The following is a 17025-nucleotide window of genomic DNA, read 5'->3' as shown; positions in this document are numbered from 1 at the left end:
CTGCGCTTGACCTGCAAAGGATTGGATGTAAGAAATTACTAACATATATTAAGATATTTTTTTAAAAAAGATTATCCTATTCTAGGAAAAACTTTTATAGGGAATTAAAAGTGTGACTAAGCAAAGAGGAGTGAGAATGCGTTATTATGGATATTATTATTTATATTATTAAATTAGAACAATGTTTGGCAAATTTTTTTTTCGTAAAATGGAAATGAGGAAATAATTAAAGCGGCAAAAATGAACAATAAGGTAAACAAATGAAAACGATTAATTGTTTCATTGTTTAATGCTTCAAATAAAGCTTTTCAAGGCGTAAGTATTTAAAATTATTATAATTATTTTTGAGGGCTGAATAAACGTTTCGTTCTTCCTGGCATTTTTAGATACATACCGCTACTAGCTAATTATTCAAAAATATTAAATAATAGTTCTTTTTATCTCAGAATGGCATGAACATCCCGACATGCCTCTGGCTCTATGTTATTGAAATGCAAATGATTTAAAGTTACGCAAAAAACGGTCTTAATTGAAATGCAAAATTTATACATAAAACAAAACTCATAAAAAGAGATAATAACTTAGGAAAACTGTACACAAAATATTCGAAAATGTTATTCAAATTAATGATTTATGAGAAATGTTCGAATTAATCCTAAAAACAATATCTTTTATTACACGAAGCTGAATTATAAGAAACTTTAAATTTTTAACTTGCTATTAATGGAAGAATTGTTCTAAAAACGAGAAATTAAAAAAAAATTCTTATATTCTTTTTCGTGCCGAAATGCTTTAAATTCCAAAAGGAGGAAAATGGACTCATGTCAACTGATTTATTTGGTTGCCGCAAAATGGATAAATATTATGAAACGTAAATGTGGGAGAAAGACTCAAGCTGCCATATTCTGTAAAAACAATTTTAACAGTAGATAACAATTTTTTCCTAGGATAGAATAGTGTTTTTTTTAAATTAATAAATGTTAATAACTTTTTACATATACGTTACATATATATATATCTACACGCACACATAGACAGACACACAAATATATATATATACGTGTGTCTGTGTGTTTAAGATAAAAAATATAACAGCAAACTAATTTTTATTGGCAATAGGCACTTTACTCTTTGCAAATCCGTCTTATCCAATCAGATTAAAGATTTCTGAAGCGATAAAACTTTTAACTCTATCCCTCACACTTCTTCTGAATGTGTAGACTCTTTCCCACTTTGCTCATGAGATTCATGTTTTACAGGGAAAGAAAATACTGCATGTTTTACAAACTCAAATCTAAGTATTGAACGTAATACTAGAATGCCTTAGATGAAATAAAATAATATAATTTTCATATTTTATTATATGTTCCTTTTTTAACAGGTAAATGGTACGAAAGTTCGTCTCGGCCAGTATAATAAAATTCACGTCAATCACAAGCCTGTTAAACTACCATATATCGAATTAGGAGTTCTCACTGTGTTTCAGGAAGAGAGAAATGTGAATGTCAGGACAAATTTAGGTAAGATTTTTTAACAAAACTATATTACAAATTAGCTCGGAAATTTTCTTTTGTAAAACGATTTACTTCCAATACTGTAAATAAACTGACGAGAAATTAAGAATTTCATTAGTTTATTCATTATTTCCTTTGTTTCATTTTCTTTGAAAATGTTTTCATTTCCTCTGAAAATTCCTTTGTTTTCTCATTTCCTTTTAACCTCTCGTATAAGGCATTTTTATTGCATTCATGAAGGATGGACTGTATTTCACTATTTCAAATTCAAAATCAAATAACTTTTTTTTTTTTTTTTTTTTTGAAAATATTAAAATTTACTATTTCAGTTTTTTTTCCTGAAGGTCTTAAAGTAGTGTGGGATGGCAACAGTTACTTAGAGGTGACCGTACCTTCTCACTACAAAGACCAGTTGTGTGGATTATGTGGCAATTACAACGGTGACAAAGATGATGAATTCCAAACAAAGAAGGGAGATATTGTCCGCACAGCCGAAGAGTTTGGAAATTCGTGGAGGGTAAGCCTCATGTCAAACTAACCATTTTCTCGAGAAGTATTTTTAACAAATTTTTAAAGCATTATTAAAGAATTTAATGCATTATTAACGAATTAATGATACAATATTAATTAATTATTAAAGAAATTTTAATGCATGGTTTTCATTGAAATACGTCTGTAAAGTTGTCATTTATATACTGATAAATGTTTTTCGACCAGTTTTATTAGTTTTTTAATTTGAATATATGAATAATAATTATTGTGCTGTGTTCTTCAAATGTTCCGTTGTTAATCATATGTAATTCTATTTGAAAAATAAACTGAATATTAAAAATATTCAAGGCGATTTTACTATTTTTATATAATGAATAAAATACTGTCCATTGTGAATAATATCAAATAATAAAGGAAATTTCACTCAGTCAAAGAAGCATAAGATCTTTTGCTAATGTTCCACTTCATAAAAGAACTATTTCTTAACAGAGTAAACGACGTGAATCATTTAAAAGCGATATTCACTCCTTAATAATATTTTATAAAAATTAGAATTTTAGATCAAATGAAAATACATATGTAACATTTTATAATATGTCAACTACAAAATTTCGGACTCTGTGTTTTCATTTGCAGCCAAATAAATCTAATCATTATAATGAAATTTTGTAGGAAAACGGATATTAATAGTCGCTCTCTCTCTCTCTCTCTCTCTCTCTCTATATATATATATATACACGCGTACAAAATCTGTTTATAACGAATTTCGAATATAATGAACGAATCTTTTGAATCCATCCAGTTTCCTATGCACTTAATGTTATTTTACATTATTATAGCGAACCTCCAAGAGTATGTAAGTCGGATATAACGAATTCGAGTGAAAGTTTTGTGTATTTTTCATATCTTTTTCAGAATTTCTGCGAGTTTTAAATAAAATATTATTAACTATTAAAATTGTCCACGTTTAGGGTATTAGGATCCATGTTCTTTCCATGTTCTTCATTCCATTCGTAAAGGAAAACACCTTTATGTTATTTTCCTTTTATCTTCACCCCTACTTGTTTTAATGTTCTAAACAAAGGCTGAGCAATATAGATGTGACATCCACTCTAGGAAAACGAGAATACAATAAGCATATCTTAGGACACCCTGAAGCGGTTTCTTTAATTCCATTCAAATTCTTTGCTTGAGATGCCAGACAGAGCTCTGTTCAAGGCCGATGATAGAAATTTTGAAATTTTTTCTAATCAGGTATTGAGAAAATAATGAATCTTATGTGCTTGTGGTTTTTCAGGGGATCCTTCTTTTACAAAATGAAAAGTTTTAATTCTTATCGATCTATTTTGTTTGAGTCTAAATGCTCTCCAAGTTCTATCCTTCAAATAATTTTGCAAGAAATAAAACATTCTTTAAAAAGATTATTAAATTATTGTATCGCAACCGTGCATATCTTGGAAGTAATTATGTTTTAAATGGATATTGGATAAGACACGAAAGTGACGAAATGTCAAAAAGTCATCCCCAAGGGGGTGCTGTAAACCTTCAGCCTTGAAGATAAGGTAAACATTATTCGAAAAATATAAAATGGATCCAATCAAATCATTATCTGCCAGAAATACAATTTATCCAAATCTATAGCTAATATCATATGAAAGAATCAAAGTTATATCCGCCCAGTCGGTATAGTGGTCAGGGAAGCTCACTCCGATGCTGAAGGGCCTGGGTTCGAATCCCGGAGAAGGCATGGTTGTAAGTGTCCGTCCCTTCATAGGAAAGGCGATGGTGGCCCACCTATTAGGTGCGTCCATAATAAAGAGACCACCACATCCGGCTTTGTATAGATTAATGGACTGGGTTACATTTGTAATTGTTCACAATCTGCCATTGGAAAAAAAAAAGAATCAAAGTTATATAATTTTTGCTCGTGGAAAAAAATTTCGATACGAGGAAAACGTTGAGATAGATGGAACGTAGAGATGTTGAAAAACATTTGTGAAATGGCTCACCATTCAAAGAAACTGTGATCTGCCAGTATCTGAACAAATACTTTGGATAAAGGAAATGAATTTGACAGACACTTTGGAAAGACTGGAAAAGAAATTTAAAAACTATAATAGTAATTATAATTGCAAATAAGTCTTAATAGTATTTTTTAAACTAGGTTAATTTTTTACATCTTATAATATATGTGAAAATCTTTTTTTTTTTTTTTTTCTTTATTCATCATTCAGTTCTTACACATTTTTGTGAGATAATCCATTTTTCTTATCGGATCGGATATAGCAAACCACCGGAAATAGCGAAACATTCGTTATAGCTCGGTTCAACTGCACACACATTGTTTTTAAATATATTTAAATTGCAATGGACTTTTTTTTTACACTATTTATGGTTACGAAGAGATGCAGAAACAATCGCTTTTGAATGTAAAATTCTTTTTAAATTGAAGTCTAATTTTTTTTTTAATTCTGTAGTTTCATCAGTTTTTAAATGTAGGTATTATTTTTATTTAAGCAGAAAAGCGAAATACTGGTTATTTACTTTTTTAAAGTTCTTTGGTTTATTAGATTACGGCAAAGCACTCGATGGCTATCTGCCTTAAAAGAGGGATGCCTTCGTGGAGGACTTTTTAAGGGAAACTGGCTTTTTCTTTTAATCTATTTTTTATAAATTATTAGTCCTTAAAATTTTTCGATCGACAAAGAGAAGTAAATTTATTTCGTTTACATACTTCTTGCAATACAAGCATGAAATCGAGGAATGCTCAGGTCCGTTTTATAAATATTATTACCAAATGTGATAATAAAACATAACAAATAACAGTACTACATGGCGATACCTGGAGTCGAATAGATGACTTCGGATGGCATTTAAGATATTGCAGTTAAGGTAGCTCTAATAAGTTGTCAGAGTTCACATGTTGTAGCCGCTAGTGGTCTCTATTATGCCAGCATGTGTGATCCATAAATGAGATCTATTCAGTTGGGAAAAGTCTGGTGAACGAGCCAGCCAAGGCAGAATTGTTACTCGATGTGTGTCGAGGAAACGTGGAACGTTGAATGTGACGTTGGTCACGCCTTGTCCATTCGGAAAGGGGCTTTAGGCTATCTTTGAATATATCGGACAACCATAAAACTTAAGATATGTGTAATATAAAGTTGACAAGTCAGAGTAGCAGATATGCTTACCGATGACGCCGATGGGGACTCATATTTAATGCATGCATGTCCGTCGTTTAATGCTTCATTGTAGCTGCAGACGCCATTAAAGACAGGCAAAGCAATGACTGCCGTAGAAACATTTCATGGCCCTCAAGACGACGTCTCACCGTACGTGCGAATGCTTCTTGACATTCCACGAACCATATTTCTGGTGCTAGGCTCGTGATGTGGCAGTCAACTTTTTTTTTTTCCTTCTCATTTACACTGGTGCGAGACTTTCGTATTCCGTGCTATATATAATGCAAATTTCTCTTTGATCAGTTGCTTCTTCAAGGTAAGTGTTGCAATTTTAACAGCCAGCGCTGTAAAATTTTAATCAAAATCATTAACTGAAATTTTTAAATATCAGTATTTTCTTTTATCTTACTTAAATACCTAATGCATTAACCTTCCAGCAGGATTTACTAGAATTTCAGCCTTCCTTCAAAAAGGAAAAAAATATTTCATATTGCTTCTTAAACATTATTTTCAACAAAGGTAATAAATTTTGTACATAACAGACATTTTGTACATATACAAAATCCCTCTTTGCTAAAGGAAGGTAATTATTGCGTATTTTACAAAAACTGCTAAACAGCTAGCGTATTTTAAAAGCTAAACTTAACTACTGGCGACAGCCAAGTTAGATTCTCGCTAACTGAAAGAGCAACAGTGCATTCATGTTTTTCTCGCATGTAAGTGGGAGACATTCGCATTCAAAAAATGTTAAAAAAACACTCCTGAGACAGATGGACATCGCATGCTTTGAAAAAGCTAATTAATAATCGATTTATCACTAAAATTATTATTTGAACTACTATTCAATTATTATTTCACAGTTCAAAATGTCTTAATTATTTTTTATCAAAACTGATAACATTTCTACTATTTTTTTTCTTTCTGTGGAACTATGAAATTAGTGAACCTGGACTTCTTGTCGGTGAAATTTGGAAGCCTGAAAATTTTTTATATAAATTTTAATGCCTTCTAAATTATTAATAATATAAACGCTTAGTAAAAAATAGAGATAGCACATATATATTACAGAATTCCAGTAATTTTGTCTTATTCTTTTGAAGTTTCATTCATTTGCTCCGGTTGTAAATGCAAACCAATCTCTTAGAGAACTTTCCACTAAAAATATCCTTCTAGGCAAATAACCTTGCATACTCAAGTATGCAAGGTTATTTGCCTAATTATCATAATTCAAAAATTCTAACTTACTAGATACTTATTTGATTACTCTCTAATTTCTTACTTGAAACTTGAGTACTATTTATTTTGATGCTGAAGAATAATAAATAAATCCAGGCAGTGTAAGCAATTTTTCGAACTAACTGCAAATTTTCCAAAATGTCAAAATTTAATTGTGTTAATTTGCTGAAAATGTAGTGGCTGCCTTAGAACACTATGAACATTTTTGTTTCACAAAACTAAAAAAACTGGTCATTGCGCATTATGGGCTCAATTTGCGTCGATGACCTTCTGCGAAGACTCAGCCACTATTTTGATGGTATCCGCAGAAAACAATGCGGACGAAAGTATGGCAGAGAAAACAACGCAAGGGAAAACCATCACGGGGAAAAAAACAAAGCAAGGAGAAAACATCAGTCGTAAAACATCGTAATAGAAAATAAAGCTCGCAAGAAATTCGCAGTTTTAAAACATTCGCGTTCAAAATATCATGCGTTTTCCGACGGTAAAACATTTAAGTGAATTTTCGTATAATGCTTAGTGAATACAAGAAGAGGTAAAGAATATTTTTGCTTTTATGTTTCATATTTTTGCATTAACTAATATATAAATCTTTATTGATAAACAAGGAATTAAGTTCATTGATTAAGCACTCAAAACTTGAAAATTTGTAAAAATTAATGCTACGTATAACAGTTAATAGAATTTTAAAATTACGCATCTTCTTCTTCCTAATCTTTTTTATACTATAATTTTTCATTAAAAAATAACGATACGCCTTTATAAAAAGGGTTTATTAAATAGTAACTTTTAATGGTTACCATTATGTTGCTAACCATTAAAAGTTTAAAATTCTTTTAAATGGATAGATGTAGCATTAGATTCTATTAATTTTCAGATTTTTGAATGTTTAAGATTGAATGTTTTAAGATTCCTTTCTGGTTTCAGTAAAAATATATTACCTATCACACAAATATGAAATATAAAGATAAAAATACAGGGTGTTTATAAAGTCCCGGACCCATTTTGATGTTTAATAACTCATAAAATAATGAAGATATAAACAAACTTATGGCATTTATTGATGAAATAACTTATATATTTTCCTTTTCAGGTTTGAATATCTTTACTTTTGTAAATATCGTCTGCGCGTGTGGTTAATTTCAGATAATTTCATTTTCCAGCCTAAATATCTGTACTTTTTTAAATATCGTCTGCTTATTAATTGCATTTCTCTCTCTTTTTTTTTTTTTTTTGGCAACTATTGCAATGTTATGTTCTGATATAACGCCGCTGGACTTTTTCCTTTGGGGATTTGTAAAGGACACTGTTTACAGGAGGAGAGTGTTGAACATTGATGACCTAAAAGCCAGAATTACAACTGCAATAGCCTCTGTGGTTGCCGATATGCTTGCCGGTACCTGGCGTGAAATTGAATACTGGCTTGATATTCTCCGTGCGACGAAGGGGGCACACGTGAAAGTTCATTGACAAGGGTCATGAAACTTTTTGAATCTATCTAACCATTTATTATTTTATGAGTTATTAAACATAAAAATGGGCCCGGGACTTTGTAAAAACCCTGCATTTCTTATCTCTTGCTGTGCTCACAAATCATTATGCAAAAATTCATTTAAGTTTTTTACAATCAGAAAACGCACGTGTGGGATGCTATCATCAGGTGATACTTCGTAGATGCTTTATTTTTTACCACGATATTTTTAAGACGATGTTTTAAAACTGCGAAATTTTTGAACCAATTTCTTTTCTACCACGATGTTTTCTCCTCGTTTTTTCTCTTAGATGTTTTGTACGACAACGTTTTTCCCTTGTGTTGATTTTGTCCGCGATGTTTTCACGTGTAACCGTTTCGATCCCTTCCTTGAAGAAATGAGCCCGCTTGGAAATAAAGGCATCTGCTAGTCACTCCTTCAACTTGATGAAGTGCTGCCCTTCGAAGACGCTATTCAGCGACTGGTAAAAAGTGGTAATCTCTTAGCGTAAAGTCTAGGCTAAATGGTGGTTAAGATAAATTACCCGATATATTTATCAATGTCCAATTTATTAATGTATTTATCAATGTAAATAAGATAAATTATATCTAATATATCTGGTGGATTACTCATGCAGGAATGAATAATAGATGTCCGCAAGCATATCTCAGAAATGTATCACCCAAATTTCAGATTATCAGAGAAAGAGAGAGGGATTGTCAGAAATTTATCACCCAAGTTAGCAATAGCTCAGCAATGATGTTGGTCTTTGTCTAAAACAAGTCTTATAAATCCTAACCCATAAAATATATTGACGCAGGTATGTCTTCGTTTCTGTTGAAGATTAAATGTTTCCCTTTTTTTTGTCCAACTTTATTTTCGCTTTACATTGAACAGGTATGGATTTTTCATTCGCACTAGACATCAGACCCGTAGTAGAGAGCAAAGAAATAGACACTTCTTCATGCTGATAACAGTCAGTACTATTGAAACTTTCTAAAGCTTACTGCCCAGGCTTGCTTACCCTCCAATTTGTATGCAGCTGATCGATCGCAGTGGTGTTTTCCTATTTTAAAGTTTCATCAAACTCACGTAGGTCATCACATATCATACGTGGGTCTGCTGTGATTCATCGCAGGAAGCTGTCTTGAGCAGGGCGATCTTCAAGATTGAAGCTACCGTAACATAAGTGCATAAATCAATATTTTGCATTGGTGACTCTGACGGTGCTGTCACTAAAATGCAGCATTAAGATGAAGATTCGACACGGCAACACTGAGTCTGTATTTGAAGCTGTAAATCAGATAGCTGTCAACAGAGGGTTTATTCAAAGGCACATCAAAGCTCATGTTTATAGAATGCACTTTAATCTAGTGCACTTTGTATTGCTTTATACCCTGCTTTTATGTAGACTTACAAAAAATTTAGAGAATGTTTCCAATGAAGAGATTTTATGAAGTTCTAAAACGGCTAGAACTTTTTCAATCCGATAATTTAATATGATAATTGATATCGATCTCTACTTCCTAGGAAAGTAACACATCGGATGTGATTACAAATTTTGAGATAGTTTAGAAACTTTTACTTATTAAAATAACATTTTTGATATGCCAATTGAGCAAGACAGTTTTAAATGAAAATCATTGCAAAGAGTTTCGCGACATTCTTACGCAGCTATTTTTATCTTTTCGTGAAATGACGTATTTGTTGATATAACAAATATTTTATACTATTTTTGTAAATTTTTAAAGCAATAAATAATATTTAATTACAGGTGGGGCGTATGAAAAGGTGCACCCTTCCTCAACCTGCTAAATCACCTGAAACTATAACCTGGTCGAACCCTGACATCCATGTCAGGGCTCTTCGGGAGTGTAACGTCCTGAAGTCATCCGTTTTCAAACCTTGTTATAGAGCTGTTAGCGCTGTTCCTTATTATAAGTAAGTATAGCAATTCAAAAGTACTTGGTTTCAGCAAATGTAACTTTTTAGAGGGACAAGTTATATGCAGTGTTAATGCAAGTATATGCAGTGTTATTATAAGTCTGTCGTATGTTAAATTATCATCAAATTACTAAGCGATTAAAAGCAAACATATAGAACATTTCCTAATACCAGAAGAAATTAATAATAAGAAAAGGTTCTTTATTTGTATTCCTTTGTAACATATTCAAATGCATTCAAATTTTCTCATATATTTCACACGGTGTAAGATGTCTTAGACATCTAGAACGATGACATGCTTTGAAATCGAAAGTTACCCAAATCCTTCTATCAATAAAATTTAAAAAGTAAAATATATTATGTAAAATCTATATTAGGTATTCTAATTAAGTTAGAGAAGTTGGCAGAATATTAAAGAAACTGTGCCGAGGAATTCTGAAATATATTATAGGAAAAAAAATCTTGGTGAGCATCCTCTGTTTCAGTATAATAAAATCTGGTATCGTTTACGATGTATACCTTTTATGAAATTTTGAAATGTTTCACGAAATTATAAATAGTACGGTATATTTTTTGCAACTGAAATATTATTTTATAGATCATTTTTAAACTTTTCAGCTGTTAACTAACTTATTTGAATATCATATCCAAAATAGTCTCAAGTCTCCTGTTTGTTTTATTTTAAGTTATATTTAAATATTATAAATTTATATTACATTTAATAGTTAAATATTATAAATTTATATTATAATTAAATTATATTTAATAGTTAAATATTATAAATTTATATTATATTTAAAACACTGATGTGAAAAAAATTTAAAAAATTTTAAATCGATCTGATTTTTTAGTCCAAAAGAGCTTTGTCCCTGAAAGACTATTGTTTTCGTTTTGCGATTTTGCGTTGAATCACTATAAATGTCCGTTTCACTTTTCAAACTGTTGCCACCAAATGTTAGAGTCCTGCATTATATTTGAAGAAATTAAATAATGAAAAATATGCATAAATGTATGTATATTTCTCGCATTGTGATAAAAAACAACGGCACATACAGCCATCGAATTTTGAATGACGTAATCCTCCTACGAATATGGGCATGTGGAAGACCAACTTTGAAATTTGAAATTTGTTTTATTATCGATTTCATATTTTCTGAAACTTTAACCAATTTTGGAGTAACAAACTCAACGATTTAAAAGCGAGCAATGGCAACACTCTACGGGGAAAAAACTGTGACTAAAGACCTCTTTATCTCCAGCGCGCGGATCTGTGTATCAGAAATTCTAAAGATACGTATGCTGATTTTAAAATTATTTTGCGATATTGCTATTGAACTAAATTTTATGGTTGAAGTGCAAAGAACATGATATTTAATAAAGAAAGGTAACACACAAAACGTTAAAAAAGGCCCCTATGGACGTAATTTAAAATCTGAAACCTTTCAGATTTTTTTTATTATAATTTTGATAATGTATGAAGTTAATTTTTTTAGTCCTATAAATTGAATTATTTAATTTAGGCAACGTACAAGTGAATTATCTACCGAAACTTAATTTTTAATTTTGTCCAAGAGCAACACATGAAATAAAACTCTTGGCTTATAATATATAGAATAATATCCTTTCTTCCGTTATCATCAACTTCTCTCAAGCATTTTTGGATCGAAAGATTTTTAAGGATGGCCCTTCTTGTTCTTTAACACATTACAGTAAGACGTGTTCCGAATTCCAAACCGATTTGAAACTTGATCCAAAAGAGTGAGAAGTCAACTTTTCTAATGTTTCATCAAAAAATCTTTCCATTTCAAACATTTTTTTACACCTGGTAGAAAAGACACTGGAGAAGGAGAACACCTTTAAGGTAAAATTCGTGCATTTTAAGTTGTTCTGAAGCAAAATGTGTGCGAAACAAGGAAAATCGAAAAAAAGAAAGCTTTCTTAAGGTACATAAATATAAATTATTTCATTCGAAAAAGAAGATATATCCTTTGTTTTAATACCATATTGTTAAATCTTCGGCAGATAGGTGTAAAAAATCCATTTTCCTAACTTTGGCTTAATATTCTCCTCTACGATGAGACTTACTTTTGTAAAATGATGAATCTATTTTATTAAAAACTGTGACAGCAGCCAAATCCTTAAAAGTTTTCAATGTCCAATTTTCAAAATATTTTACCCACGTTTAGTTCTTAGAAATCTACATGATCCTATTTCAGGATAATAATAATAATGAATTATATTAATTTAGAAGTCAAACAACGAAAATCAGCGTTATATTTTCAAATTTTCACTGCGAAAATTTGAAAATATAACGCTGATTTTTGTTGTTTGACTTCTAAATGAATTGTAATTAAATTCTGAAAACATCTTGTTTTCTATATTACGTGTAATCACCAATATCATTAATGATTTATCTAAGCAGTTAAGTAAGAAGTAATCTCTTAATTACCACCATACTTGCTGAGACTTCGAGATGATATGAAATTTTGGTCCATATCATACAAAAACAACTTCTTTTCTCTTCTAGCCAATAGTGCTGTTCAAAATATGCTCTTTTAATATAATTTGATTATTTTCTTATATATCTAGAACAAGTTGGAAAATAATGCAAATGCGAATTACATTTTTCATAAAATAATAATTTGTTATAAATGTGTCTCCAATCTCCAATCATTATAACCATTTCTGCAAGACACTGAAATTGCTAACGTGTTCTGTTTAAAATTCTATAGCAAAAACGATATATAGTACTATTTTTTATAGAATGAAATACGCCAAGTTCGATCAATTATTTCAGTCCTTAGTATTAGAGCAATGAATCAAAATTATTCCATGTATTTTCTTCAGCTATCTGCGTTCTTTTTCACTTCTCAAATACCACCTCCGCTCTTGTTTCATAGAATCCATGTCCATGAAACTTTTACTGCGAGATCTTTAAAGGATTCCACTGAGTTACACGGAATAAAATGCATTTTTAGCAGTAGTTTAGTACAACATGTGTATCAGAATATCCATTCTTTAAAACTCGTCAGTAATAAACATCAGAAAACTTTTTTTTTTTCAAACATCGGTTCGAAAAAGAACATTTTCGATTGTATTTGCTCTTTTATAATTGACCTATCACAGAAGTCCTGTGGCAGTACTGTTTGTCAGAAACACGGATCTTCAAAAACGTTCAGTTTACCAAGTGATGCGGTTGTTCTCCCGCTTTATTATCTACTAGTTTACCAAGTTCTGAATCTTCTTTTTCTAAATAAGAATCGATCAAAATTGTTATCATCTGAAGCTACAGGTAAGTAATATTCACTTGAAGGTATAGGTAGTTATAGGTATTGGTGTACTATCTAAAAATAAAATATATGTATAGTATCTACTTTTCATTTTACACCATTTTTTTTTTTTTTTTTTTTTAAACCTGCCACTTCTAAGCAATGCTTTATGTGTCTAACATATAAAAGCAACCCTGGGCTTACGTTAGTAGAATATAGACGCCTTTCGTCTATTATATGCTAGTTTGTGTTTTGTTTTTAAAAGAATTGTTTTGTAATTATGGATTTCATTTAAGGATGTCTAATTTTTGTTTCGCTATTCTGGTAACTTGAGAGCCTGATATTTTGTGCAGTAGCGTGATACATTTATAGAAGTCACCATAAAATGTCATCTTAATTAACATCGGGAGCGAAAGACTACAACCAGGTAGACGTCCCTCGATTTAAAGTCTTCTGTAGAAAAAGAGAATAATTTTACATAGATCTGCATTTTGTTGCGATGATGCTGATAATATGTGCATTACACATTTCATATAAATTTGGAGTGCAAAGAATACCTTGCTGATCGTAGGACCTTAATATCTGCATATTAAGGCCTTAATTTTTCTTAAATATGCGCTTGCAGTGCTGTCGAAAAGAAGAGATGTAATTACTTCATATCCTATATTCATATTATTAATCCCGAATGTTTCTGCTATAAACATTAATTTCCTTTAACGTAATAATACCAGTAAAGAAACTTGCCATCTTATATTTCAGTATGTTAAATTAAATCCATGTTTTCTTCCCAGCTCCTGTTATCTAGATGCAGGGGAATGCAGACCACGTGATAGGTGTTATTGTCAGTCTCTTACTGCATATGCTAATCATTGTGCTCGTTCCGGAATAAAATTAGGAGACTGGCGAACTGCGACTGGATGTGATGGTAAGTTGCAGAAATAATATTAATTTCGGTGAATTTAATTTTCTTTTAAAGTGTACGAAATTTAACTATTTGTTACATAATCTTTTAAGAGCCTTGAGTTGCTCTTTCATTATAAGTAAAACCTCAGTGAAAGTAAGAACTTTGTATCTCAAACTTATTTGAGTCAATGATCCATTTTTCGTACAAATGGAGGAAAGTATTTACAATATATAAGATTAGCCCGACTGGACGAAATAAGAAAGCCCCGGTTTTAAATCCCAGGTCTTTACAATCGCTGGCCGACCATTTTTTTGAATATCTTGCATCGTAGCAGTGTGCCTAACTGCCGCGTGGGTTGTGACTGCATCTTATTGGATGTTGGAATCGCATTCCCTTACATGTGAGCGGTACAGCTCGAATCATATTGGACGCAAAAAATTGCGAAGGATATCTAAATAGAGCACCGAAGTCACTGTTACTGTAGCCTCTTTTTTATTTTTTATTTTTTTTAAATAATAATAAACAGATAAGATTAAACAATCTCCACTTTGAAAACGCCGCATTAAACTGCAATCGTAGCTCTATGAAGAATTTCTGCAGTAATTCTGGTGAGTTTTGCTTACTTTATTGACATAATCATCCAGTGGGTATGTGCCTCATAACTCATAATCGGTACAAACTCATGTGCAGGATTTCAAGCGTTGTTACATAAAACAATGTGCGTTTGGTAAAATCTCTTTGAAGCAGTTTTTTAAGTAATCGGGATATTGTATGGATTAAATTTTAAGTCGTCATGAGAGATATGCTACAGCGAGCGAAGAGAAATACACATAATTGAAGCACAATACCTAATAGAGCGCCGAGAGTCTGAACAACCACCCTTCTCGCATTTTCTGGACGGCTAATTGATTTCAGCTTCATAACTATTCCAGTTGTGTGAAACCTATCGAAGCACCGATTAACCGTAATGGTAGAGGGATGGCGTCCACGTTACTTCTACTACTACTATCGAAGCACCATGTTACGATCAAGATTCGCTCTATCACCCGCAAAACTGAACAATCGATGGACTCATAACTCGCACCAAATGTATACATATATATATATATATATATATATATATATAAGATATAACAAAATACGATGGCTGCTTTAAGAATAATTGCCTACCTCAAAATTAACGAAGTCTAGATTTTATGCTTTCCCCCTAAATTCATCTGTTCTCCCAAATTCGAGACCTTTCCATGTTACGTAACGCTTAATGCAGCTACTTCTTATTCAATCAAAATAATTGTAAACCAAAACTTTTCTAACTCGAACTGAAACTTTTGGCTCCCACCCTTCTTCCTTTGAATTGCGGCGTCCACTTTCGTTTAAGTTTTCCTCCTCGCAAGATACTTTGCAGCTTCGCTTCTGAAATATCTACGTCATTTCCTTAAAAAAAAAAAAAAAAAAAAAAAAAAAAAAAAAATGTACATAGAAATTTATAATATTTAATTGCGAATGAATAAATGTGTGCCTAACTAATTGGATACGCGTGAAAATAAAAATTGGTATACTTCAAGCTCAGTTGTGTTAAATGCATCATCACAGCTTTTAGCCTTCAGCTATGCCGAATATAGAAAGCTGTTAATAAAATTGCGTTATTATTGAAATAAGATGGCTTGGTGAGAGTTGCAACGGATTGGCGTTGGAGAGAACTGCATCATAACTTGAAGACTTTGCTGCGTAGTTAGAAAGATGGATGCATAAACCAAACAACTTGCAGATATGGCCTAAATTCCAAAAATAATTTTATTGCTGGATAATGCAATTTATCACTGTGGGTGCGCTATGCACCCTCTAATTTTATAAGCAAACTCTACGTAGCGAGCGGCAATGCAGAGCAGCGAAACGAAGCAAGAGAAAGACGGAAGCGAGGGAATTCCTCGTTTCCACTACTGCGTACGAACGTCAATTGAAGACACGCCTACTGCATCCGTGCAAGCGTTTCCACTGCCGCGTATCCGTAGAATATATTCATTTTCCGCCGCTAGGTGTCACTGTAATATTTTGGCGCCAAACAAGCAGTTCGCGAATCGCGAGTTACGACGCTGAACATCTGAATTTTTCCCGCTTAAGCGAGTATTGTTTGTTTTGGATTTGATATGGATCCTGACGTAAAACGCAGAAAAGTTTTGTTTACTAAATTCCATGTTATTGGAAATTTTTATTTCTGCTTATGAACTGCGAAAGTAAAGTACGCTAGCAATTTTTGGATAAGTAAGGTTATAATGCATATTATGAATATCACTAATTCCATAGAAGCTAAAGTAAATTAATTTTTTTTTTTCGTTTTTAGAAGCCTTAAATATTAATGAAATATTATATATATTATTAAAACTAAAATGTACTGTTAGTGAAAAATAAAAAAATAAATAAATAAAATAAAAAAGTTAAAGGAATTAAAAAATAGTTGGTACTTTAAAAATACATACAGAGCAACTGTAAAGAAAGGTTCACAATATTTACACAAAATTTGCTATGCTTGTATACCGCTGACTTCAGGGTCATAGCTGGATAATTTATTAGAAATCTCGTTTGTTTTAAAATGCACTATGAGCAGTTATATTTTATGCATAATCCATAAAATATTATTTTTAATTTAAACATTTTAAATTCATATCTCTTTTTATAGAAGAAGTTATAAAAATAATATTTTCCTCTTTATATATACACACATTAGGTAAACAAAATGGAAATATTTAATTAATTAATTCCTGCGCTTCTGCTGAAGAGGACTGAATTTAAAAGCAATTGTTATAGTAAATTTTTGTTAAAAAAATTTTTAGGGCATTAATACTGTCTCATGTTAATTGGAATGAAAGTTTAGAGTCGTAAACATCCCGAAGTCTGAGCACATGTATATACATTCACATAAAAGTGAAACGAATATATATATATATACGGAGTTTCAAAATAAATTAAATTTAAATAATTCTCTTGCGCCATTGCTGCAAAGAATGAAATTTG

At 31.4% G+C, this 17025-nt stretch overlaps 1 protein-coding gene across 5 annotated transcripts in view; it reads left to right on the top strand.

Moving 5' to 3' along the window:
- LOC118198163 (BMP-binding endothelial regulator protein-like) overlaps positions 1-17025 on the top strand; it is a 256469-nt gene that overhangs the window by 233148 nt on the left and 6296 nt on the right. For 3 of the 5 annotated variants that reach the window (XM_085820555.1, XM_085820554.1, XM_085820558.1), the window contains 4 exons: positions 1382-1520; positions 1844-2031; positions 9671-9837; positions 13901-14034. In XM_085820555.1, the coding sequence (XP_085676681.1) occupies positions 1382-1520; positions 1844-2031; positions 9671-9837; positions 13901-14034 (628 nt within the window). The remainder of the gene's footprint in view (positions 1-1381; positions 1521-1843; positions 2032-9670; positions 9838-13900; positions 14035-17025) is intronic. The other 2 variants (XM_085820556.1, XM_085820557.1) reach the window with 1 other exon arrangement.

Source organism: Stegodyphus dumicola, chromosome 7 (assembly GCF_044657685.1).
Source record: "Stegodyphus dumicola isolate Sdum_Otavi_A_Nest chromosome 7, ASM4465768v1".
NCBI lineage: Eukaryota > Metazoa > Arthropoda > Arachnida > Araneae > Eresidae > Stegodyphus > Stegodyphus dumicola.
The sequence above is the reverse complement of the archived record's forward strand: the minus strand, read 5'-3'. Positions and strand labels throughout refer to the sequence as shown.